Source organism: Littorina saxatilis, linkage group LG3 (genome assembly GCF_037325665.1).
Source record: "Littorina saxatilis isolate snail1 linkage group LG3, US_GU_Lsax_2.0, whole genome shotgun sequence".
Classification (NCBI taxonomy): domain Eukaryota; kingdom Metazoa; phylum Mollusca; class Gastropoda; order Littorinimorpha; family Littorinidae; genus Littorina; species Littorina saxatilis.
Genome location: NC_090247.1, coordinates 66,323,178 through 66,347,818, shown reverse-complemented (window position 1 = coordinate 66,347,818; position 24,641 = coordinate 66,323,178). Strand labels below are relative to the sequence as shown.

The following is a 24,641-nucleotide window of genomic DNA, read 5'->3' as shown; positions in this document are numbered from 1 at the left end:
TTTATTTAGTTTTCTTTGTTTTTTTGTTGGTTTATTTTTTGTGCTTGAAGAGTCTGCCTCTACCATCAAATAGCCAAAGAAAAGCCAGCACCGCCTAAATCGATCCTTGAAACAGTGTTACACACTTTTACGTTCTTGTTTGCGTGTTTGTGTGTGAATATTGTGCAGTAAAGCTTGACACACAAGATGAATGACATATGCAAATAAAACAATTAGACTGCATGTCCTGTTAAAACAGCTTTATTAGCGAAAGAAGATTCAAATGATTAAATGTTAAACGAAAAACTATTCAGTTTCTTTGAAAGCGATTAATATAAACACAATATGAGTTATACAAAGTGTGTAAGCTTAGTATAATGCCTTGCATCAAATTCAGAAATGAAAAGTCAAACTGTATTAAAAATACGGTGATTGCATTTCAAACATCGAGATCAGAAACTGCTAACATGACTACTATTTATAAGCTCTTTTTTTATAAGCAATAGCGTTCATGCAATGATTATGCCAACAGCTAGTCTGCATTGCAAATCGAGGACTCCTTTCACACACAAAAATCCATGGTTCCCAGGACAGGATAAAACGATACATAGCAAGATAAACACACTAACACATCTGAAATTAAACAGTTAAAGCACTTGCACTTTTTTCCAAATCCACTTTATTTCATTGACATAAAAAATCATCTTTTGCAGAATACGCCGAGGAAGGAACAGCTTGTTCGAAAGGCTCCTTGGCATAGGACAGCTTGTTCGAAAGGCTCCTTGGCATAGATCAAGTTAGACGGAATGATAATACAGAAAGTTGGTAATTAGAGACTTTGTGCCACAGCTAAACCTTTGAGCACTGAGAGAGAGAGAGAGAGAGAGAGAGAGAGAGAGAGAGAGAGAGAGAGAGAGAGAGAGAGAGAGAGAGAGAGAGAGGAGACTTTGTGCCACAGCTAAACCTTTGAGCACTGAGGGAGAGAGAGAGAGAGAGAGAGAGAGAGAGAGAGAGAGAGAGAGAGAGAGAGAGAGAGAGAGAGAGAGAGGAGACTTTGTGCCACAGCTAAACCTTTGAGCACTGAGAGAGAGAGAGAGAGAGAGAGAGAGAGAGAGAGAGAGAGAGAGAGAGAGAGAGAGAGAGAGAGAGGAGACTGTGCCACAGCTAAACCTTTGAGCACTGAGAGAGAGAGAGAGAGAGAGAGAGAGAGAGCGAGAGAGAGAGAGAGAGAGAGAGAGAGGAGACTTTGTGCCACAGCTAAACCTTTGAGCACTGAGAGAGAGAGAGAGAGAGAGAGAGAGAGAGAGAGAGGAGACTGTGCCACAGCTAAACCTTTGAGCACTGAGGGAGAGAGAGAGAGAGAGAGAGAGAGAGAGAGAGAGAGAGAGAGAGAGAGAGAGAGAGAGAGAGAGAGAGAGAGAGAGAGAGAGAGAGAGAGAGAGAGAGAGAGAGAGAGAGGACAGTTAAAAAAACAAACACGCTTGTAGCCTTTTCTACACTCTCTTCAACAGTAATTGCCCTCTGACCTTCAACGCAAGGCCATCTATAATTTCACCGCATCATAATCAATGGATATCTATGACGAGCGGAGAATCAGACTACGTCAACAACTAAAATCTACAACACACACACATGGCGATGAAAGTCGCTTATTCATTTCGATGATTGTATTTTTATCTCATGTGCGAGGAGATTGGTCTTGTTGTTGTCTATGTTCAGAGAGGTTATGCCCCTTTGTTTCTGATATCTTTCTGAAGTCCACAACGCTAGACTTTCTGCACATGCTTTGAGCCCTAGCTTTCCTCTCACGTCTCAAGTTCCTGTCGCGTTACCGACCAAATTCCATGACATCAATGTTTATCTTCTGTATCGATTGAACACCCGATTTCTCTACTTTGAGCCATGTGACGTCAGAGTCAGACTTAAAATCTTATTTAGGTAGCTCGTTAAGACTCGTGAACAAAAAGTTTCTGTCTTAACTGGAGCGATACATGCATTTGAATTGTATTTTTGACCAAAATGTGACATTTGACAACTACAAAACGAAAACAGACGAGACATGATATCATTATTACTGGACGATACACGATATGTAATCTAATATTTCATCTGTCTTGGTGCAATGTCTTTCTGTATTTGTGAGGCAGGCAAAAAGGCAAAATTCTGTTGTTGTTTGTTAAACAGTCCATAAATGGTCAAAACGCTTTTGCTTTTGTTTCCTTCTTTTCCCATCTTTTACAAATCCCTTTATTCGTTTGACATACATTGTATTCGTCCGCCAAATCAGATCTTACACTGTTTTAAAGAGCACGTATATGTAAGCTTAGCTTGTTGTACCCCATTGATAAAATTGATTTTTATTTGTAATTCCTTGAATAAAACAGTTCAAACCAAGAATGCAGATAACTAATTATATCATCCTCTGCAGGGGGAGATATCAGCAGATGTAGAGTTCCTTGCCCGGAGGACAGAGCCAGGTGCCGTCATCGTAGCAGACACACATGTGTTGGATGCAACCCTCAGTGTAGGCGAACAGGTGTGTGAAGTACGTTCTACGCCCTACTGTGCAACCTGTAAACACACATTGAGGATTAAAGATAGATAAAGATAAAATAACAAATAAAAAGCAAGAGATAGCCTGCTAGCGTTACAAAATCCAGACTGTAAAAATAAGAATGTAAATGTACTGGAACGTTTTAATTTTTAACAAAAACTAACAAAAATGTCTTGTTTTGTTAAAAATAAAACGTTCCAGTATCTTACCATTTTTACATTTAGTCAAGTTTTGACTAAATGTTTTAACGTAGAGGGGGAATCGAGACGAGGGTCGTCGTGTATGTGTGTGTGTCTGTCTGTGCGTGTGTGTGTGTAGAGCGATTCAGACCAAACTACTGGACCGATCTTTATGAAATTTGACATGAGAGTTCCCGGGAATGATATCCCCGGATTTTTTTTTTCTTTTTTTCGATAAATACCTTTGATGACGTCATATCCGGCTTTTTGTAAAAGTTGAGGCGGCACTGTCACACCCTCATTTTTTATTCAAATTGATTGAAATTTTGGCTAAGCAATCTTCGACGAAGGTCGGACTTCGGTATTGCATTTCAGCTTGGTGGCTTAAAAATTAATTAATGACTTTGGTCATTAAAAATCTGATTTTTTTTGTCCAAATTTACGTTCATCTTATTCTTCATCATTTTCTGATTCCAAAAACATATAAATATGTTATATTCGGATTAAAAACAAGCTCTGAAAATTAAAAAATATAAACATTATTATTAAATTAAAATTTCCGAAATCGATTTAAAAACAATTTCATCTTATTCCTTGTGGGTTCCTGATTCCAAAAACATATAGATGTGATATGTTTGGATTAAAAACACGCTCAGAAAGTTAAAAAGAATAGAGATAAAGAAAAGCGTGCTCTTCTTGTCAATTTCACTGCCTGTGCATCGAGCGGTGGACTGACGATGCTACGAGTATACGGTCTTGCTGTAAAAATGCAGTGAGTTCAGTTTCATTCTGTTAGTTCGACAGCTTGACTAAATGTTGTAATTTCGCCTTGCGCGACTTGTTGTTTTTTGATTCCAGTGGGCGGTGACCTTACAAGTACATTTTCTCTGCTGATATGACGACGTCAACGAGACAAACTTCACGTTCGACATTCTTTGTCATTTCATATTGAGACATACATAAGATGTGACAGAAATTTTATTTGTCACCATTATTAATTTATGACGTCTTCCTGAACTTTTCTTCGCGTTTGACGCCAGAGACGTCTCTTTAAAGGGGAGGGTCAAGGAGAGACGCCTTGTTTATTCAAACGATGTCGTATCTCATTATCCTGCTTATGACACAGCTACACTCATCTTCTTCTTCTTCTTCTTCTTCTTCTTCTTCTTCTTCTTCTTCTTCTACCAATTCATGAACTGGATCTTTCTGGACCCTTCAAGTTCAGCGAGTGGAGTTAATTTGAGTAGAGCTGGATAAGATTGGTTTAAGCGTGTTTTATTCAATTTCTCATACACACGTTTCAAACAATAACAACATTTAGAACGTTAACAAGCAGATTGCTTATGGACACGTTCTTGAAATGATAATCAATACACATTCCGATAGCAAAACATGGCGAACAAGTGATAGCTTCAACACTTATCTTGATAATCTTTCATTATATTTTATACAAATAAGATGAAGAGAGAGACAGAGAGAGAGAGAGAGACAGAGAGAGAGAGAGAGAGGGGGGGAGAGAGAGAATGCCTGGCTGCATCAATTGCACAGTTCATATAATATCAGCCGAAGCGATTAGTTAACATAACATAGTCTTGTACAACAGAGAATATTTTCGTGTTCAAAGATATAGTTAAATCAGTATTTCCAAACAAGAGTGTTTTGCAGTCTAGAACGTGTGTTGGCAGACTATTGAATAAAATGGTTCTATGTTCTTTAAATTTTGGACAGTGTAACAAGAAATGTTCAGAATCTTCCGGGCATGCTCCACACGTACATTCTAAATTATCAGAGAGGTGTCGGTTAACTAAGTCTTGTTGCAAATTTCTCATGTTTAATCTCAACCTGCTGTGAAATACCTGTGCCTGGCGGTTGCCTAAATAATAATACTGTGGAACAACATCTCCATCGGTCAAATACCTTTTAAATTCACCAACTGACTGCGTTTGTTGTATATTTTCTGGAAGATTATTCCACAATGCTGTCGTTGAAGGAAAAAATGAAGATTTATATAACTCACTTCTGCACAATGGAACCTTACGTTCAAGAGGGCGTCGTCTGTGGTAAGGATTTACATCGGAAACCAGGACCGGCAGTTTGGAATATAAATATTCTGGGGTTAAACGATTTACAATTTTATAATACAGCAAAAGTTTATGACGACGTCGCCTTTCTTTCAGGGGCACAAAACCCGATTCGTTATACAGTTTTTGGTGGCTTGTGCCACGTACTGCACCTACAATGATTCGGATTGCATCGAGATGCAATGTCTCCAACTCGTCTGCCAAACACTGTGTACAGTTATCCCAAATAACGTCCGCGTAATCAAACAATGGTAACATAAAGGATTTATATATAACTTCAAGTGATTTTCTGTTTAAACGATGCTTGAATAAACCAAAACACGCAATTGACTTTCTACATTTAGCAATTAGACTTTTTATGTGGGAATCCCGGGAATGCTGGATAAGATTGATCTGTGGGTGGCCCAGGGTCAGCATTGAGCAGACGATTAGGCCCCCCCCAAAAAATAGTCTGTTTACGGTAACCGGACCGACCCTATTTTTTTCGCGCGACCCTAGACTTTTTTTTGGCATTTGGGGGAGAAAAAAAAATTTAAAAAATGCAAAATAACGTAAAAATATGGTTTTTTGGGGGGAAAAAAAAAATCCCGACCTACCGACCCTATTTTTTTGGCCTATGTTACCGTAAACAGACCTAATTTTTTTGGGCCTTACAGGTATACAGTGGAACAAGACTTTGTCCCTGTTAGGACCTTTCTCTGATGTTCTCTTCATAACCACTGTAAATGTACCTCCTTTTTAAGACTCCCTCCTTTTTAAGACCTGGTTTTCTCAAGTGTTTGGAGTTTGTTGAAGGGGGGTTCCACTGTATACGCAGTTCTGTGGTAATCACCCTAGCGCTCTAATGGGCAGAATATACCTGCGCAGTTTCAGCGGCACAGCCGACGCACTGCCTATTATTTATGCCGCGATAGGGATTATGACGAGTACTTGGCCTGTTTTCCTTTTATGCAACGTGTAGCGGACTGGGATAAACTGCAGTGCGTCGTCGGTCCTGCTGAAGTTACATAATAATGTGAGCGGAGCCCCTAACCTTTTCGTTGCTTGGCGTCGCCCCCTTGCTGACTCTGCTCCTTCAAGTTGTCCATGTCACAGACGTCCACTGAGCGATCGGGGGGACAGGACCACGTGCCGTTGCACGCGCAGTGACACAGGTACTCCTTGCAGCCTCGTTTCTCATTGAATGCCGTGCGGGATCTGAAACAGTGTCACAATGAGCATTGTAATTACACAAAGCTGGGTTTGGAATGAAACAGTGTCACAATGAGCATTGTAATTACACCAAGCTGGGTTTAAAATGAAACAGTGTCACAATGAGAATTGTAATTACACCAAGCTGGGTTTGGAATGAAACAGTGTCACAATGAGCATTGTAATTACACCAAGCTGGGTTTGGAATGAAACAGTGTCACAATGAGCATTGTAATTACACCAAGCTGGGTTTATAATGAAACAGTGTCACAGTGAGCATTGTAATTACACCAAGCTGGGTTTATAATGAAACAGTGTCACAATGAGAATTGTAATTACACCAAGCTGGGTTTGGAATGAAACAGTGTCACAATGAGCATTGTTATTACACCAAGCTGGATTTAGAATGAAACAGTGTCACAATGAGAATTGTAATTACACCAAGCTGGGTTTAGAATGAAACAGTGTCACAATGAGCATTGTAATTACACCAAGCTGGGTTTAAAATGAAACAGTGCCACAATGAGAATTGTAATTACACAAAGCTGGGTTTAGAATGAAACAGTGTCACAATGAGAATTGTAATTACACCAAGCTGGGTTTAAAATGAAACAGTGCCACAATGAGAATTGTAATTACATTACACAAAGCTGGGTTTAGAATGAAACAGTGTCACAGTGAGCATTGTAATTACACCAAGCTGGGTTTTAGAATGAAACAGTGTCACAATGAGCATTGTAATTACACCAAGCTGGGTTTAGAATGAAACAGTGTCACAGTGAGCATTGTTATTACACCAAGCTGGGTTTAGAATGAAACAGTGTCACAGTGAGTATTGTAATTACACCAAGCTGGGTTTAGAATGAAACAGTGTCACAATGAGCATTGTAATTACACCAAACTGAGTTTAGAATGAAACAGTGTCACAGTGAGCATTGTTATTACACCAAGCTGGGTTTAGAATGAAACAGTGTCACAGTGAGTATTGTAATTACACCAAGCTGGGTTTAGAATGAAACAGTGTCACAGTGAGCATTGTAATTACACCAAGCTGGGTTTAGAATGAAACAGTGTCACAGTGAGCATTGTAATTACACCAAGCTGGGTTTAGAATGAAACAGATTCTGTGATTGGTCTGATTATCGGTGTTAATCTCAGTTGAACACCGGACATCTGCCCATTGAACAGTCACGCATTTAGTTTAGTTTTAATTTCTTGGTTTAAAAAACCCAGGAATGAAAAACAAAAAACAAAAACCCAAAAAAACAAAAACAACAACAACAACAAATCAAATAGAAAATAAATAAATAAGATTTAAAAAAAAGAGATACAAAAAAGGGCTATAAGAGTAAAGAAGAGAACATCGAATGTGTTTGTAAACCGAAGCAAAGAAGACACATGTACCTGATAACCTGCCCATCCACCAGACAGGGTTTGCAGCGCGAGGCAGGTTGTGGGTCCCCCTGAGCGCCGTGTTCACGCAGACTGGCCACACCACCAGCACCGCCAGCAACAACAGGGGGGCTCCCTCCGGCGTTGCACAGGTCACGTGACCTCGCGGGCGGACAGTCAGGCTGGCCGTTACACCCGCACTGGCAATTGAACTCCCAGCAACCTTCGCGGTAGGCGAAAGCGGAACTTCCGGGATAGGTCTTGTTGCCGATGTGGCACTGACGACAGCCGTCGCGACGGTACTCCGTGGAGCGACACATGTCCCGGGTCTTGGAGGCCGGGCACTCGAAGGAGCCGTTGCAGAAGCAGTGGCAGGTGAAGAGGTGGCAGCCGCGGCGGTACTGGAAGTCCTGCTCGGTGATGTAGTGCTTGCCGTCCACCTGGCAGCTCCGGCACTCGGCGTCGTTGGCTGCTGTGGCCAGCCTGGCCTGCTGAGCGGCTTTCTGGGCCAGCGCGCGTTCCTTCTCCTCCAGCACTCTCTTCAGCTGCTCCCTCTCCAGCCCCAGGCGTCGGTCGCGCTCTTCTTGCACTCGTCGGTCGCGTTCCTGCTGGTCTTTGTTGGCGTTGTCGTTGTTTTCTCGGCTTTGGCGGTCTTCCCGACACACGTCGACGGTTTCGTTCTTGGGGCAGGACCAGGACCCGTCGCAGGCGCAGTCACAGGTGTTCTGCTGACACCCGTCCCTCAGGAAGAAGCGGGTGCGGCTCGGGTAGGTCGTCCCGCGCACCTCGCAGTCCCGACACGCCAACACGCTGTCGTCAGCAGAACGGGAGAACGTGGAGTCCTTCAGTCCGCCAGTGTGTCCAGAGTGAGAGCTGCCCTTCATCTCGGCGGGTACAGAGTGTCCAGCGCCGCCTCTCTCCGCAGCCATGACGTCGTAACGGTCATCCCCTACGCCGGCGAGAGGGGTGGCGGGGCGCACGCAGTAGTTGCTGGGTTGCTGCGTAGGGCACATCCACAAGCCGTCGCACCCACACGAGCAGTCGTAGCCGTAGCACCCCACGCGCAGCGCGAAGTGCAGGTTGGGCGGGTACTCGTGGCTCTGAACCACACAGCTGCGGCACTGACCGCTCACCGGACCGTATTGCGCTGGGCACTCTGCAGTCATGGCTGGTTGAACGGAGCAGCGCAGCCATCCGGAACAGTCGCAGTAGCAGGTGACTTGGTAGCAGTCCTTGGTGAACTCGAAGCTGCCGCGGTGTGACATGCCGTTGACGAAGCAGGTGGCGCAGGTCTTGTCCACCATGCTGTCTGCCAGCACCTCGTCCGGGACGTCCACGGGCTGCATGGCCACCATCTGCACGTTGGTTCTACCCCGGGTACCTGCTGGCTGGGCCTGGGGTACGCTCTGACCACCCTGCATCATCGGGGATTGGGGAGAGTGGGGGGCCTCGGGTTTGGGAGGTTGCTGCCCGTTGTTGTAGTAAGGCTGGGCGTTGGGAGCTTGGGGCTGCGTGTGGAGAGTGAAGCGGTTGGTGCCAGCCATCATGGCCGGAATCAGCACCCCCCGTCCCCCTCCCCCTCCCGCTCCTGCTGCAGGTACGCACGTAGGGCAGTCCGCTCCACCAGCGTTGTAGTAAGTCTGCTGGTACGAGCTGACGATTCTGCCAGGCCTGACCGCGTAGCCTCCGCCCCCGACCGGGTAGACCGCGGGGGATGCGCCGTACGGGTAGACCGCTCCGGCGAGAGGCGTAGACATGGCTGTGCACCCGGTGATGGGTTTCGGCTCGGAGCACTGGTGGTGTCCGTCACAACCGCAGCGACAGCTGAGCTCGTTGCAGCCTTGCCTCAGTGAGAAGCTCATGTTACCCGGGTAGACGTACCCGCTGACATAGCAGTTGCCGCACGAGCCACCCGGCTGGCCAGCGGAGGACCCTGAAGCCAGAGGTCCTGTGGGTATTCCGCCAGCACCAGCCTTCGCGTCTTCCTCGCTACAATTGGGATCAATGCTCAGTCCGCAGCGGTAGGAGCCGCTACACAGACACGAGCACTTGTAGATGATGCAGCCCCTTCTCCAGTTGAACTTGGCCCCTGCACGGTATGTCTTCTCGTCCACCACGCAGTCCGTGCACGTGCTACCGGTCTGAGCGCTACTATTGTCAGCCCCATCCACCACCACCACTGCAGAGCGCGAGTCCTGGTTGGAAGACGCCACGGCAGCAGCAGAAAATGCTCCCTGGTTGCCGTTCTGACTCTGACCCTGGCTGTACTGGTGCAGCTGTTGTCTCAAGTTATACGCTTGCTGTGATTGGCCGTTGCCTTGCTGGTAGCTGGTCTGCCCGTAAGCTGCTTGCTGTGCTCTTTGAACGAAGGCTGTTCTTTGGTTGTTTCCAAAAGCTTGAGTACCCCTCGTCCTGGTGTCTGTGAAGCCGTGAGGCTGCTGCCTTGGAGCCACGTAGTACCCATGTACGTTCACACCTCCAGCTGCCTGGCTTCCCTGAGCTTGACTTGAAGCAGCAGCAGTGTCAGCCCCGATGACTCTCACCATAGTGCGCCCGGACCTCTGGCCCTCTGTGCCCGTTTGCGTGTAAACCGTAGACGTTCTTCTCCTCTCTGCCCCCCTCTGTCTGGACGAAGCCGACGACGCAGCGGCGGCAGCGGTATCGTCGCGACACAGCTCTTCAGTCCTGTCGCGTGGGCACCTCCAGCGGCCGTTGCAGGCGCAGAAGCAGTTGAACCGTTTGCATTTCTTCTCGATGACAAAGTCGCTGTCTGGAGAGTAGTCTCTGCCGTCTACACGACACTGGGTACAGGGTCCAGCAGGTCGGGTAGCGGCCACGTAGGACCCCAGGTTGGCTGCGGACACTGAGGAGCCTCGGGTGGCGCTGGCAGACGTTCTTCTCCTAGTCTGCTGCTGCTGCTGCTGCTGGGACGCGGTGATTTCGGCGGAGGACGAAGCAGAGGAGAAGGTCCTGGCTGAGGTTCGTCTTGAGCCTGAAGAAGACCCGCTGGTGACGCCGCTGCTGCTGCTACCGTCGCTGTCCTCGCAGACGTTCCTGGCATTGGTGTGATCGCAGGACCAGCGCCCGCTGCAGTCGCATTGACACGTGTACTGAGCGCAGCCTCGGGTTAACAGGAAGGTGGATCTACCCGGGTAGCTGTAGGTGGACACCTGACAGCTCTGGCACGTCTCGGCCCTCAGCCTTGGGTCGTCTCTTCGCCCACAGATGTTCCGCGCCCTGTCCCCGGGGCAGTTCCAGCTCCCGTCACACTCACAACGACACTGGTACTCGTTACAGCCCCGCCTCAGCGTGAAGGGCTGGTTGGGCGCGAACTGCTCCGCGTCGGACACAGCACAGCGCCGACACGACGACGGCTGTCGCTGTGGTGGGGGTCTCTGCGTACTGGCTCTCTGGTCAGGTTGATACTGTGTTAGCGGAGATCCGTCGGCGTTGCAGATTCGCTGAGCTCCCTCGCCGGGACAGCTCCAGGACCCGTTGCAGTTACAGCGACACTGGTAGCGAACACAGTCCTTCTCCAGCTGGAAGTCAGACTCGCCTCTGTGGTTTGTGCCGTCGTCCATCTTGCACACTCTGCAGCCTCCCGGCACCTGCAGTCATAGCGAACAGTGACTGTGTGAATTGATCTTATTTTTTTAATACGCTTACATTGTATTCTAATTGTATGCAATTTTTTTTAAAGTTTTATTTTGTTTCAATTTAATTTTTCAATCTTATTTAATTGTATATTATTTCAGTCCAAGAATACTGATGTGAAGATTAAAACACCGAAATTGGTTATCATGTCCATTATCTACCTTATGATATAAGAAATAAGCAGACACATGACGGTTAGCAATATGTGACATAGGACTATCATGAAAGCTGTAATGCCAGGCAAACAACAACAACAACAACAACAACAACAACAACAACATTTCAACAACAACAACACCAACACCAACACCAACAACAACAACAACAACAACAACAACAACATTTCATCAGCGGCTAAAATAGAAGACCTGTTCTATTACGCCTGACATCATGCGATTTTACATTTGTTTGGGAAACGTAATAGTGTTCGCTTGATTTTGAGCAGCTGCTGTTACTATTGTATTACTGTATTACTGTCTTCAGTTGAATAAAATCTTTTAATTTTTTTGAAACCAACAACAAGATCTTGACTGGACACGGGCTAAATAAGCAACGTTGTAAGCACTGACCTCCCCAATGCAGACGTCTCGAGAAGTCTCCCCGGGACACTCCCAGCTGCCGTTACAGTGACAGTTACACGTGTAGTGGTTACAGCCCTGACGTAACGGGAACTGCGTGTCACCGCGGTACGTCTCGTTCTCTGATACTCGGCACACCCGACACCCGCCGGGTACCTGAAACATAAAAGGTAGAAAGCTTTATCTACGTACGGCAAGTGACAGCATAAGTCTCTTTCACATCAAGTATTTGTTTTAAAGGCACAGTGCAGCTCACAGCCTTCGTTTTGCGTTTTTGTTGCAGCTGAGTGCATTTACAGTTCAAAAATCCTCCTATGGTAGTAAAACAAACCCAAAACTACCCAACGACGACATCTGTGAAGCTCGACAGTTTCTTGTTCACGCGAGTGCATAAATTAACCTAGTTATTACGTGGTGTTTGGTCGGAGTTCGATTCAACTGAGTGATTCCGGCCTCCATTTTGTTTTACACAAACTCATGATGACGTCTGACATAGTTTGCTAGTGACGTGTCTTTTTGTGCATGATGTGGTGATCTACCCGATCTAAATTTAGATCCAAAAATAGGTCAAGACCAGCCGGGTCCGAGTACGAAATTAATTCGTAAAAAAATCGCAGTTCTTGACTCTTTGGGTGCAAGTCAATGAAACTTGGTAGTTCTTCTAACGGATAGCTGCCTGAGGTATGACTAAAAGCCCCAGGGGCTCCGTGCACCTGGATTTGACAAGCCCAGTACCTTTAAGTCTATAAATTACATAAAAGAACCAAATGTGTGTGAAAACAGACTTGAAAAGTGGGGTTCAACGATGAAAACAATGTCATGTATAAAGAAGTTACTGACGATGCTTTTATTGTTGTACTGGTAAATCATTGGAGGTGTTCGGTTAACGCGATCTCTAATTCCATATCTTTCCTAGGCAGACATCCATGGACTGCACGACGTACACTCCTAGAAGCTGTCACGGTGGCAGCGACACATATATGAAGCCCTCCATCTTCCTCCCTCCCGCACACACCCACAAACAACAAACCAACAAATCCCCTACCTCTCAATGACACACATCTCTTTTCTGTACCCCAGGACAACCCCAGGGGCCGTCACCTTGGCAACCACACATACGAGATGCAGCTCTTCCTATCCCCAACCCAAATATACACCCACCACCACCACTGAATCTCCCCTACCTCTCCAAGACAAACATCTCTGGGCTGTTCCCCAGGACAAACCCAGGGTCCGTCACCGTCGCAGCGACACGTGTGAATGCAGCCCTCCCAAAAAACCCTTCCCCTACACTTCTCCACCACCAACGGGCATAACAAATCCCCCCTATCTTTTCAAGACAGACATCCCTGGGCTTCTCCTTCGGGCAATTCCGCGAGCTGTCTCAGTTGCAGCGTCACATTGATTGATTGATTGATTGATTGATTGATTGATTGATGCCCCCCTGCAACCCCCCCCCCCCCGCCACACCATCCACCACCACAACCAACAACAACACATCTCCCTACCTCTCCAAGACAGACATCCCTGGCCTTTTCTTTGGGGCAATTCCACGATCCGTCACAGTTGCAGCGACACATGTAGTGGATGCAGCCCTCCCGCATCTGGAAGTCCTCGTCACCACGGAAGATCTGAGTCTCCGAGATCACACAGCTCCGACAGCCACCCAGAACCTGCAAGGAGACAGCATACTGATGGATTGCTTGATGGGTTGGTTGGTGGATAGATGGAACTTTGCCACGTGACATTATACAGACTAGTCGATAGCGAAGGGTTGTTTCTCGTACACGTATACAGAAACCACATGTCGTAAATTTGTCCGAGAAAAAAAGGGTTCTCACTCTTTCACAACCCTTACAAACCTGACAGAGTTATTTTCGGAAAAGACGAATAGACGATTTTCGGAAATAACTTCGTCGGGTTTGTATGTGTTGTGACGGGCGCAGTGGCGTGGTGGTAAGACATCGGCCTCATAATCGGGAGGTCGTGAGTTCAAATCCCGGTCGCTGCCGCCTGGTGGGTTAAGAGTGGAGATTTTTCCGATCTCCCAGGTCAACTTATGTGCAGACCTGCTAGCGACTTAACCCCCTTCGTGTGTACACGCAAGCACAAGACCAAGTGCGCACGGAAAAGATCCTGTAATCCATGTCAGAGTTCGGTCGGTTATGGAAACACGAAAATTCCCAGCATGCCTACTCAAAGAAAGCGGAGTGAAGCTGACTATGCTCTCAGAGCACAGTTTGGGGACCCCAAATGGGCAAACGAGCTCACACGTAACCAGAAAATTCTGGAATGCTGAAGAAGAAGAAGAAGAAGTATGGGTTGTGGGAGAGTGACCTTTTCTTGCAAAACCTCTGCCAAAAATGTGAGGGGGCCAATCACTCGAGACGGGAGTGTCGGAAAAACGTGCTCCACACTCTTCCTCCACCCATACAAACCCGACAGTGTTATTTTCGTCTATTGAATTAATTCTTGTTTAAAAAAAAGCCTCATTGACTGACCTCTTGCCGACAGACGTTCCTCGCGGCCTCTCCAGGGCAGTTCCAGGAACCGTCACAGTTACAGCGGCACTGGTAGTGGATGCAGCCCTCGCTCAGGGTGAAGTCGCTGTCTGGAGAATGAGAGTCGCCATCTTTTGTCACACACCGGATGCACCCATTTCTTCCCTGAAACACGGCGAACAGGAGCTTTTTTACGCTGAAATAAACAGGACGGTGCAGTCTTTCATGACGTTTAAATATCTCAACAAAAGAAAAACACAACAGAAAACAGTTTTGATAAAAAAATGAGAGGAGAACAACAACAACAATAACAACAACTACAAAAACAACAACAACAACAACAACAACAACAACAGCAACAACAACAATACATGTTTGTTCATTTAAATACCACTTCAGAACAACAGACTGTAATTTTTTGCAACAATGTCACAGTATACACTTGAAAGTAGCAGCAAAAACAGCCAGTCACTTACCAGGTTGCCCACATCAGTAACGGTCGACCTGCCGGCCGCATTAGCACGATCTGTCGTACCGCACGTGTTGTTGGCTCGGTCAGCAGGGCACTCGTACGAACCGTTGCAGTAGCAGGTGCACATGTACTCAATGCACCCTTGTCTGTGCTTGAAGTACGTGTTGCCCTCAAAGAACTGTCCGTCCAATTCGCACTCCCGACATCCGGTTCCGCACGTGTTGCGCTTGCGCTCTTCGGGGCAAGTGAAACTTCCGTTGCAGTGGCAGTCGCATGTGTACTCGAAGCAACCCTCTTGGCGAACGAAGGCTGTGTTGGGACTGTAAAACTGACCATAGGCGAAGCAGCGGAGGCAGGCGGAGGGAGAGGAGGAGGAAGAGGAAGAGGAAGTGCGAGAAGCTGTGGAGGATGCACCGGAGGAGGCAGAGGAGGCCTGGGCGGAAGAGGATTGGGCGGAGGAGGATTGGGAGGAAGAGGAGGAGGAAGAGGAAGAGGAAGCGACAGCAGCAGCAGCGGTACGATTGTAAGCACAGATATTCTCTGCCCGGTCTTCTTGGCACTCGTAGTTTCCGTCGCACTTGCACAGACAGTCTCGGTATCTGTGAAGAAGAGAAATAAATGTTACGAGAGAACATATTCACAAAGAAAAAGGATGGGAGAGATATGCACAAATTAAAGAATTACACAACTTATTAGTGTATTACAACTTATTAGCCTGGCGTTAGAAATTGTAAAAGAAACTAATCACATGGTTACCTGTAGCATCCGGTGACGTGTTCAAAGTAGGAGTTTCCACGCACAACACGAGAGTCAACCTGACAGCTGTTGCAGACTCTCGCTGCGCTGGGTTCTTCTCGTCTTGCCTCGCTCTCGCAGGTGTTCCGCGAGAACCGCTCCGGACACACCCACTGTCCGTCACAGTGACACAGACACCGATCGTACTGGACGCAGCCCTGAGGAATACAGTAATAACAATACCAATAACAATACCAATAACAACACTTTATTGTCCATTAAAATATGACATTAAAGATTGACAATTTTCTTTGACACACCCAGCCTGGCTGTAAACGATCATAACATGAATATAGACTTCATTCGGGTCATGTCTTTAGAATTACTTTTATTTTTATGTAACTGAAAAAATCCCTTCGTTGTCTTCTGTACGGAAGTTGTGTCAGTGGCTTTTTGGCAGAAGCGACCAGAGTAGACCATTTGTCGTTGGCAGTGACAGACATTGGTCGTAACGAACGCAGCCCTGAATAATGCACAAATACGATGCATTCACTTGTGCATGCTTTTTACAACAAAAATGAGAATTTAGCCATGCGTTTACTAATGGGCGGTTCTGGTGAGGTTATGCCCCTTCTTTCTTTCGGCTGGTAACAGGCGGAACCTCGCGGCAAGATCACACGAGAAAGGAAAAAAACGTGCATTGGTCCCAAATAGCATGTCGCTTTGGTAACAGTTCGTGTGTAAGTCGGGCATTTTATACGGTAAAAAGACAATGGTAACAGGCGGAACCTCGCGGCAAGATCACAGGAGTTGTCTCGCGTTATCACCCCAGAAGCGCTCATTGTAGTGTGTTCTGTGTACACAAAACTTTGCTCTGAGAGACGACAGAACACAAGGGCGGTAAAGGCGTACGTCATGTGAGGGCTAAGCGGAACCCGTCTCCTGGCACCTGAAAGAATAACAAGCACTGAAGTGAACAAGCGACTTTCACAAATTCCAGATTCGTTATGGTTTGTCTTTCCTTGAACGAACTAAGCGGGTTTAACGTCCTCGCAGGTAGCTGACCTATCAGCCCGGGACATTTTTTTGTTTTTGTTTGTTTGTTTGTTTGTTTGTTTGTTTGCTTAACGCCCAGCCGACCACGAAGAGCCATATCAGGGCGGTGCTGCTTTGACATATAACGTGCGCCACACACAAGACAGAAGTCGCAGCACAGGCTTCATGTCTCACCCAGTCACATTATTCTGACACCGGATCAACCAGTTCTAGCACTAACCCCATAATGCCAGACGCCAGGCGGAGCAGCCACTAGATTGCCAATTTTAAAGTCTTAGGTATGACCCGGCCGGGGTTCGAACCCACGACCTCCCGATCACGGGGCGGACGCCTTACCCCTAGGCCACCGTGCCGGTTCAGCCCTGGACATGACAGTGATGATACGCAAAGAAACAAGTAAAAGTGAGGACGAAGGGAGCATGACGGGAAGGGTTAGAGAAATGATGATAAAAACTTCATAAAAGGAAGTGTCTTGCCCTCACTTCAGTCATGTTGAAGTAGGAGTTGGAAGGGATGATCCTGCCGTCCGCGTCACAGTAGGAGCACGTGTCGGTAGTGACGTCATTGCTGGGGTCGTCATCCTCGCAAACGTTGGTGGCGAAGCGGGCCGGACAGTCCCACGAGCTGTCGCAGCGACACACGCACCGGTCGTATAGCGTGCAGCCACTGCGTGTCGTGAAGCGGGTGTTGCCGCGGAAGTAACTGAAATGTATCGAAAATGTTGTAGATTTTTAAGAAAACTCCATTTTATATCTTTTATTTTTGAATGGATCTTTGACATCCAAATTGATTGGTTTGATGTGTACAGTGGAGCCTTCCCTTTTAATGATATACGATTTTCTCAGTTTGTGGGAGGGATGAAAAGGGGGTTCCAGTGTATAAGGCCTAAAAAAAAAATAGGTGTGGTTACGGTAACCCGACCTACCCTATTTTTAGGGGCCGACCCTATAACTTTTTATTACATTTGTCAAAAAAAACAAAAAACCCAACAGTGCAGAAAACGCAATGAAAGCGACAGCGCTCGAGTCGCACACTTATTTCCCTGTCAAGTAGGTTTAATTTGTACACATTAAAAAAAAAAAAGTTTAAAAAAAAAGTGATTGCCTACCTTCCTACCCTATTTTTTTGGCTATGTTACCTTTACCACACTTATTTTTTTTTTTGCCTAAGTAAAACTATTTAGCATGTTAAGGGTTTATTCCTCTGAAGAAAGTTGGAAGGATGATTCGCCTAGACTTTGTTTCTCGAGGTGATCTTTAGCATTCTGAATCTCGTTGTCTCCGAGAAGAATAGTGTCAGAAATGGGTTGAATTACACACCCAGGTAGGATGCTGGCTACATTTCTGACACATGTAAGCAGGTTCTTGATTTTTGTAAATTTTGTATGTCTTGCAAAACTTCCAAGTGTAAAGCAGAGATGACTTATACTGCATGTAACAAGACACAAAATGCCCACTTCGCGACCAGTTGGATCACAGACTAAACAGAAACTGACAAATCTGAAACTGAAGTATGAAACTGAGGAATACATAGTCAAAATAAATATGAATTATGTAAATTTTATTACAAGTTGGGCAGTTTATAAACACATTTTTGAAATGTAACATGCAAAAATAAAACAGGGAAAAAAAAAAAGAAAAGCAAATCCGTTTTACCTGCCATGAGCAAAACAGGACTGGCACTCAGCGATGCTGGAAGAGGCAACGTCAGTGTCACGGCCCGCTTGGCCACGCCCGCTCTCCTGGTCGTTGCAGATGTTCTTGGCGTACTGGGAGGGGCAGGACCACGACCCGTTGCAGCGGCACACGCAGTTCTTGAACTCCACGCACCCGTCCGTCATCTCGAAGTAGGTGTTGCTCATAATCTCTTTGCCTTTCGCGTCGCACTTTTTGCAGCCTGGAATCTCTTCGTCCTGTGTGAGGAGAGAGACAGAGAGATAGATGAACTCATGTCAGTGTTAGGAGAAATTGGTACATTCCATTTCACGCAGTTTCCCAGCCCTTCCGTTCCTGTAAACTGCAATCATGTAATTCGACACAAACTTCAACTTGGTTAGAACTCGTTTATATATGGAATTATCTCCCCTAAAGAACATGGGTTGGAGAACAAACCCACAGCACTTAAGCTCCTCTGAAAAGCAAGGCTCAGTAGCTCAGTGGTTAGCGTTATTGCAACGCGGTCTGGTATGTCCCAAAACAATATCCCATGTTGCGGACCCTTTCCCTACATAAGCTCTTATGTGTGTGTGGATTCCAAATTCAAAGTGTAAGGAGCACAGTTGTATATGTTCTTTTGGGGTGTGAAACGATTGTATACAGCGAAAGTGAATAAAACACGCTTAAACCCAGAAGCACAATTAGTACAGCACGACCCACCTCAGGCGCTGAGGAGCGACAAGTGTCTTCCACGAACTGGTCAGGACAGGTCCACGAGCCGTCGCACAGACAGCGACAGTAGCGGTACCTCTTGCACGGCTCCTCCAGCTCGAAGTATGAGTTGCCCTCCACGACCTTGCCCTTGGCGTTGCACGCGCGGCACGAGGGCGCAGGTGCAGCGGTAGTTGTCTTCGGTTGGCACGTGTCGACGGCGCGCTCGCTGGGACAGTTCCAGGTCCCGTTGCAGTAGCAGACGCAGCCTCGGTACTTGGTGCAGCCGTCCTGCGCGTCGAAGTAGGCGTTGCCTTCAAACCTGGCGGCAAAGACGGACGGGAAATAGTTCTTTATGTCCCTTTTAGACCTCAAAACAAACATATTTCGGACATTAACTTGCAATACTCTCAAACGGTGTAAAAGCTCAATGGAAGTAAGCGTTGCCTTCAAACCTGACGGCAAAGACAGACGGGAAATAATTCTTGACATCCCCCACATGCACAGGCATCTAAACCAACGGACATTAATAATAATAATAATGCTGCTGAATAATATTTATAAAGCGCGTGCATCCAGGTTTAAACCCTGCTCAAAGCCCTGTACAATCCTTGGGGGAAAAACAATAACATAACAATGTTTACAGTGCTTTTTTTGTTTGTTTGTTTGCTTAACGCCCAGCCGACCACGAAGGGCCATATCAGGGCGTGTTTACAGTACAATCACACACATTAACTTGTGATACGCTCAAACAGTGTGAAAGATCAAGGGAAGAGGTTAACACTTGTTTTAACAATCACATTGTTGACCGGTTTTAAAGAACGCTGATAGCTGAGGTAGGTCCGTTTTGTGGCACTGACAATCTTCTTTGAGTAGATTTCAGGGAAATTCGCAGCACTCATTTCTGCCCAAAGGCCTGGCATCTCTCACACCGACTTACACGTTAAGGCATTATATTAATGTCGTTAGTTCGTTCACTATAACCGAATTTCACTATAACCGAGTTGACACTAAGTGGATTTCACCGGCACGGTTGGCCTAGTGGTAAGGCGTCCGCCCCGTGATCGGGAGGTCGTGGGTTCGAACCCCGGCCGGGTCATACCTAAGACTTTAAAATTGGCAATCTAGTGGCTGCTCCGCCTGGCGTCTGGCATTATGGAGTTAATGCTAGGACTGGTTGGTCCGGTGTCAGAATACTGTGACTGGGTGAGACATTAAGCCTGTGCTGCGACTTCTGTCTTGTGTGTGGCGCACGTTATAATGTCAAAGCAGCACCGCCCTTCGTGGTCGGCTGGGCGTTAAACAAACAAACAGAAAAACCAAAAAAAATGGAAATTCGCAGCACTCATTTCTGCCCAAAGGCCTGGCATCTCTCATACCGACTTACACGTTAAGGCATTATATTAATGTCGTTAATTATTTATAGATGTTTGTTCACTATAACCGAATTTCACTATAACCGAGTTGACAATAAGTGGATTTCAGTGTAGCACTCACTCCTGCCCAAAGGCCTGGCATCTCTCACAGCGACGACGACGTGGTGACGTCCTCTGAGCGGTGGCCCTGGAACCCCCCTCCTCACCTGCCTTGCATACGTCCATTGTGTACCTGCAAACATTGGAAAACATGGTTCTCATAAGACACATCGGAAATATCTTGGGAGCTAGAGCTTGTAAACGAACGGTCAAGACTTATTAAGCCAGATGAAATTAATAAAGTTTTACACTAAGCTGAATATTTTTAGATTACAATGTACATTTTTTTGGACAAACTTATTTTTGGGATTACAGTGCAATTACAGTTTGCCACTTGTAGGGTAGTAGACAAGTTTTTATTCTTTTATTCCATTACTAGTAGACTTACATGACTTGATGAGTAGAGAATTAACAAAACAAAGGATGTAACAGAGCAGAAGATATGTTAATCTGTTATTTTCTCTCCGTGTTTATCTGTCTCTAGCTTTCTCTGGCCCAGAAAACCATTACTAGTTCGTTTGGGTGCATGTGTCTGAATTGTTTCCGTAAAAATGTGCGGATGACTGTGCGATTGTTTGCGACGTGTCCGCCACATGTTTTTCATAATTTCTGACCGTGACCTACCTGGGCGGACAGTTGTAGGAGCCGTCACAGCTACAGATACAGCGGTAACGGTTGCACCCCTCTGTGTACTCAAAGCGTGAGTGACCTCTGAACGTCTGACCGCTCACCGCGCAGTCCTTGCACCCTGAAACACACGGGTACAGGCGCGATGAAACACCCGGGCATGAACATGTGGACGTTCATCTCGCAAGAATGACATCAAATGCCATTTCTGAGAATATCAACTTGAGCTCATCACCATGTGATTTGAACTAGCCGATAATTTGCCTCACTAAGGAAAACAAACTTGTCTTTTACGAACAAACTGCGTGGCTTATAAAGTATAACAAACAGGAAATGAGTTAAAAATGATCCACTGTCCCACCACCACAACAACACCACCACCACCACCAACAACAACAACAACAACAACAACAACAACAACAACAACAACAACAACAACAACAACTGATGTTCATTTAACGAGGCCGGTTAACTGAATAATGAATTGTTATGTGTGTGTGTGTGTGTGTGTGTGTGTGTGCGCGAGCGCGGGCGTGTGTGTGTGTGTGTGTGTGTGTGTGTGTATGTATGTGTGCGCGTGTGTGTGTGTGTGTGTATGTGTGTGTGAGTGTGTGTGAGTGTGTGTGTGTGTGTGTATGAGTGTGTATGAGTGTGTGTGAGTGTGTGTGTGTGAGAGAGAGTGTGTGTGTGTGTGTGTGTGTGTGTGTGTGTGTGTGTGTGTGTGTGTGTGTGTGTGTGTGTGTGTGTGTGTATGAACATCTAGCCGTTGTCCTACTATAGGGGTAAAATAATTCACACTCTTCATAGAGTAACTGAAGTACGTACTATACAGGGCCGGACCCAGGGGGGGGTTCCAGGGGTTCCGGAACCCCACCCCTGGAAAAAGCATGTACCTTGCTTTGAGTGTTTTTTTTAATTTTTTTACTAGTTTTAGCACCAAAACAATGCTGCTCTTAACCCTCAAAACAAGGCCCAGAATGCACCAGATTGCACAGATTTTAACGTTCCGTTTTTCAAAAATTTTCCGGAGGAGCATGCCCCCGGACCCCCCTAGTTCGCGCGCCTGCTTTGCAGGCGCGCGCTTGTGTCTTCGCCACTTCGCTGATTTGCCCCCCCAAAAAAGGAGGAACCCCCCCCTTACAACTCATTTGGTCCGGCCCTGTTATATGCACACGAAGGGTTTACAGAACAGAGATGTATATTTCATTCATGCAGTGTTAACAGCCAGTAGTGCAGCAATAAATGCAAGGAAACAATGTTTGACGGAGGGTATCTCCAAGGAATGTTTTTGCCCCGTCTGTGTATCACGTGCGATTATTTCTGAAAAAGTGTTTGAAGCGAGGTTGCACTTCCGTTGCCTGTCAGAAAAACGCCTTCAATATTTCTGAGAGATAACATGCTATTCGTTTGCTCTGACTCATTTGCCGTAGCTAAAGCATTAGGAAATACAGTGGAACTCCCCTTTTAAGACCCCCCCCCACCCCCACCCCCACCCCCCAAGTAGTAGTAAGATTAATATTAAAAGTCCCACGGTTTTTTTTTGCCATTAAGGACTTGAGTGTTTGTGCGCTTTACAAAAAACATAAAAAAAGAGGAGGGCAGGGGGTGAGGTTGAGATGATGATGCTCTGTGGAATTCGTTAACATGAAAAGTAGTTAAGATGTTTCTTAGTAAGAATTATAAGTCTGTATTCTATATCCTGAATAACGGGTTTGTAAAATGATTTTTTTTTAATTCAAAACGAGTTAAAAGGTAGAACCTTTCAGGAGGATCACCAATAAAAGCAAATAGATGAGCAAGTAAGAGGAACACGAACAATAAATCTCAAAACTTCTTTAAAATAAAAAGGATTAAGATGTAAGCCACGAAGGCCGTGGTAAAGAAATATGTGTACAGTTTAAGACTTCCTCCTTGTTAAGACACTCCTTTCTCAGATGTTCTATTCATAACCTACCCCCCGCGGGTTAGGGGGAAGAATTTACCCGATGCTCCCCAGCATGTCGTAAGAGGCGACTAACGGATTCTGTTTCTCCTTTTACCCTTGTTAAGTGTTTCTTGTATAGAATATAGTCAATGTTTGTAAAGATTTTAGTCAAGCAGTATGTAAGAAATGTTAAGTCCTTTGCACTGGAAACTTGCATTCTCCCAGTAAGGTAATATATTGTACTACGTTGCAAGCCCCTGGAGCTATTTTTTTATTAGTGCTTTTGTGAACAAGAAACAATTAACAAGTGGCTCTATCCCATCCCCCCCCCCTTTCCCCGTCGCGATATAACCTTGAACGGTTGAAAACGACGTTAAACACCAAATAAAGAAAGAAAGAATTCATAACCTCTGTAAATAGACCTCCATTTTAAGACTCCTTCCATTTCAAGACCAGATTTTCTCAGATTTTTGAAGGTCGTCAAAAGAGGGTTCCACTGTACATACAATCGCAAAGAAACAAAGAGGAACAGACATTCAGGTGAAGGCGCCCGTGCGCAAATAAACACGGAAACTGTCTTTTTCCTTTTTTCTTCGTTCATGGATTGGATTGGATTGGATTGGATAAGATTTACAGTCCAGTGAGGTTACCCTCATGGGAATTCGGGCTGCTTTCTCCCCGGGGAAAGCGAGCTGCCATACATACGGCGCTACCCATATTTTTTTTTCCTGCATGCGTGTATTCATGTTTCCTGAGACTTAATGCCGTGTGAGATGGAATTTTGTTTACTTTATTCCAAGTCCCACGGGTATTTGATGGACATTTTTATCTATGCCAATACAATTTTGCCAGGAAAGACCCTTTTGTCAATCGTGGGATCTTTAACGTGCACACCCCAATGTAGTGTACACGAAGGGACCTCGGTTTTTCGTCTCATCCGAAAGACTAGCACTTGAACCCACCACCTAGGTTAGGAAAGGGGGGAGAAAATTGCGGCCTGACCCAGGCCTGAACACGCAACCTCTCGCTTCCGAGCGCAAGTGCGTTACCACTCGGCCACCCAGTCCATGGGCTGCAACCCCCCACGAGCGGCAGTTTAGGTGTATGACCGTTTTTACCACGCCATTTAGGCTGCCATACTCAGTTTTCGGGGGAAGAGGCACATTCAAATCTGCGCTCATACCTACTCTGGTCAACATAGAAGAGAGACGTGCAAATGTATCTACAATCTAGTAATGTTCTCTAGTCCCTAATAGGCAAAGTACCTGTGGGACATGAAGCACCATTTATTGATTTGAACTATGAGAACGGTTGGCGGAGGTCGTGAGTTCGAATCCCGGTCGCTGCCGCCTGGTGGGTAAAGAGTGGAGATTTTTCCGATCTCCCAGGTCAACTTATGTGCAGACCTGCTAGTGACTTAACCCCCTTCGTGTGTACACGCAAGCACAAGACCAAATGCGCACGGAAAAGATCCTGTAATCCATGTCAGAGTTCGGTGGGTTATAGAAACACGAAAATACCCAGCATGCTTCCTCCGAAAGCGGCGTATGGCTGCCTAAATGCCGGCGGGGTAAAAACGGTCATACACGTAAAATTCCACTCGTGGAAAAACACGAGTGAACGTGGGAGTTTCAGCCCACGAACGCAGAAAAAGAAGAAGAAGAAGATTTGAACTACAAGCACGGCGTAGACGATAGGATACAAGTAAACAAGTGACGTCATCAAGAAAACGTAGGCTAAGTGTCTTTAGTACACTCTTTGACTGCAATTTGTGTTCCTTATATGGTCAAACGCCTCATTTGTAATTATCCATATATTTTACAAGGTGGTATAAAGCTTTGGTAACATCGGGAAAACCATGCTGTAACTCTCTGAGC

General features: G+C 46.0%; 1 protein-coding gene across 2 annotated transcripts in view; it reads right to left on the bottom strand.

The window, feature by feature from the left end:
• Positions 1-224: 224 nt before the first annotated feature.
• The window catches only part of LOC138963025 (uncharacterized), a 38,580-nt gene continuing 14,163 nt past the window's right edge, over positions 225-24,641 (bottom strand). For both annotated transcript variants that reach the window (XM_070334998.1, XM_070334999.1), the window contains exons 5-17: positions 20,838-20,961; positions 20,236-20,346; positions 18,748-19,060; positions 18,028-18,284; positions 16,855-17,074; positions 15,338-15,534; positions 14,586-15,180; positions 14,110-14,274; positions 13,117-13,281; positions 11,600-11,764; positions 7,389-10,984; positions 5,827-5,990; positions 225-2,550 (exon numbers count right to left, since the gene is read on the bottom strand). In XM_070334998.1, coding sequence (XP_070191099.1) covers positions 2,417-2,550; positions 5,827-5,990; positions 7,389-10,984; positions 11,600-11,764; positions 13,117-13,281; positions 14,110-14,274; positions 14,586-15,180; positions 15,338-15,534; positions 16,855-17,074; positions 18,028-18,284; positions 18,748-19,060; positions 20,236-20,346; positions 20,838-20,961 — 6,206 coding nt within the window. In that variant the 3' untranslated portion in view covers positions 225-2,416. The remainder of the gene's footprint in view (positions 2,551-5,826; positions 5,991-7,388; positions 10,985-11,599; positions 11,765-13,116; positions 13,282-14,109; positions 14,275-14,585; positions 15,181-15,337; positions 15,535-16,854; positions 17,075-18,027; positions 18,285-18,747; positions 19,061-20,235; positions 20,347-20,837; positions 20,962-24,641) is intronic.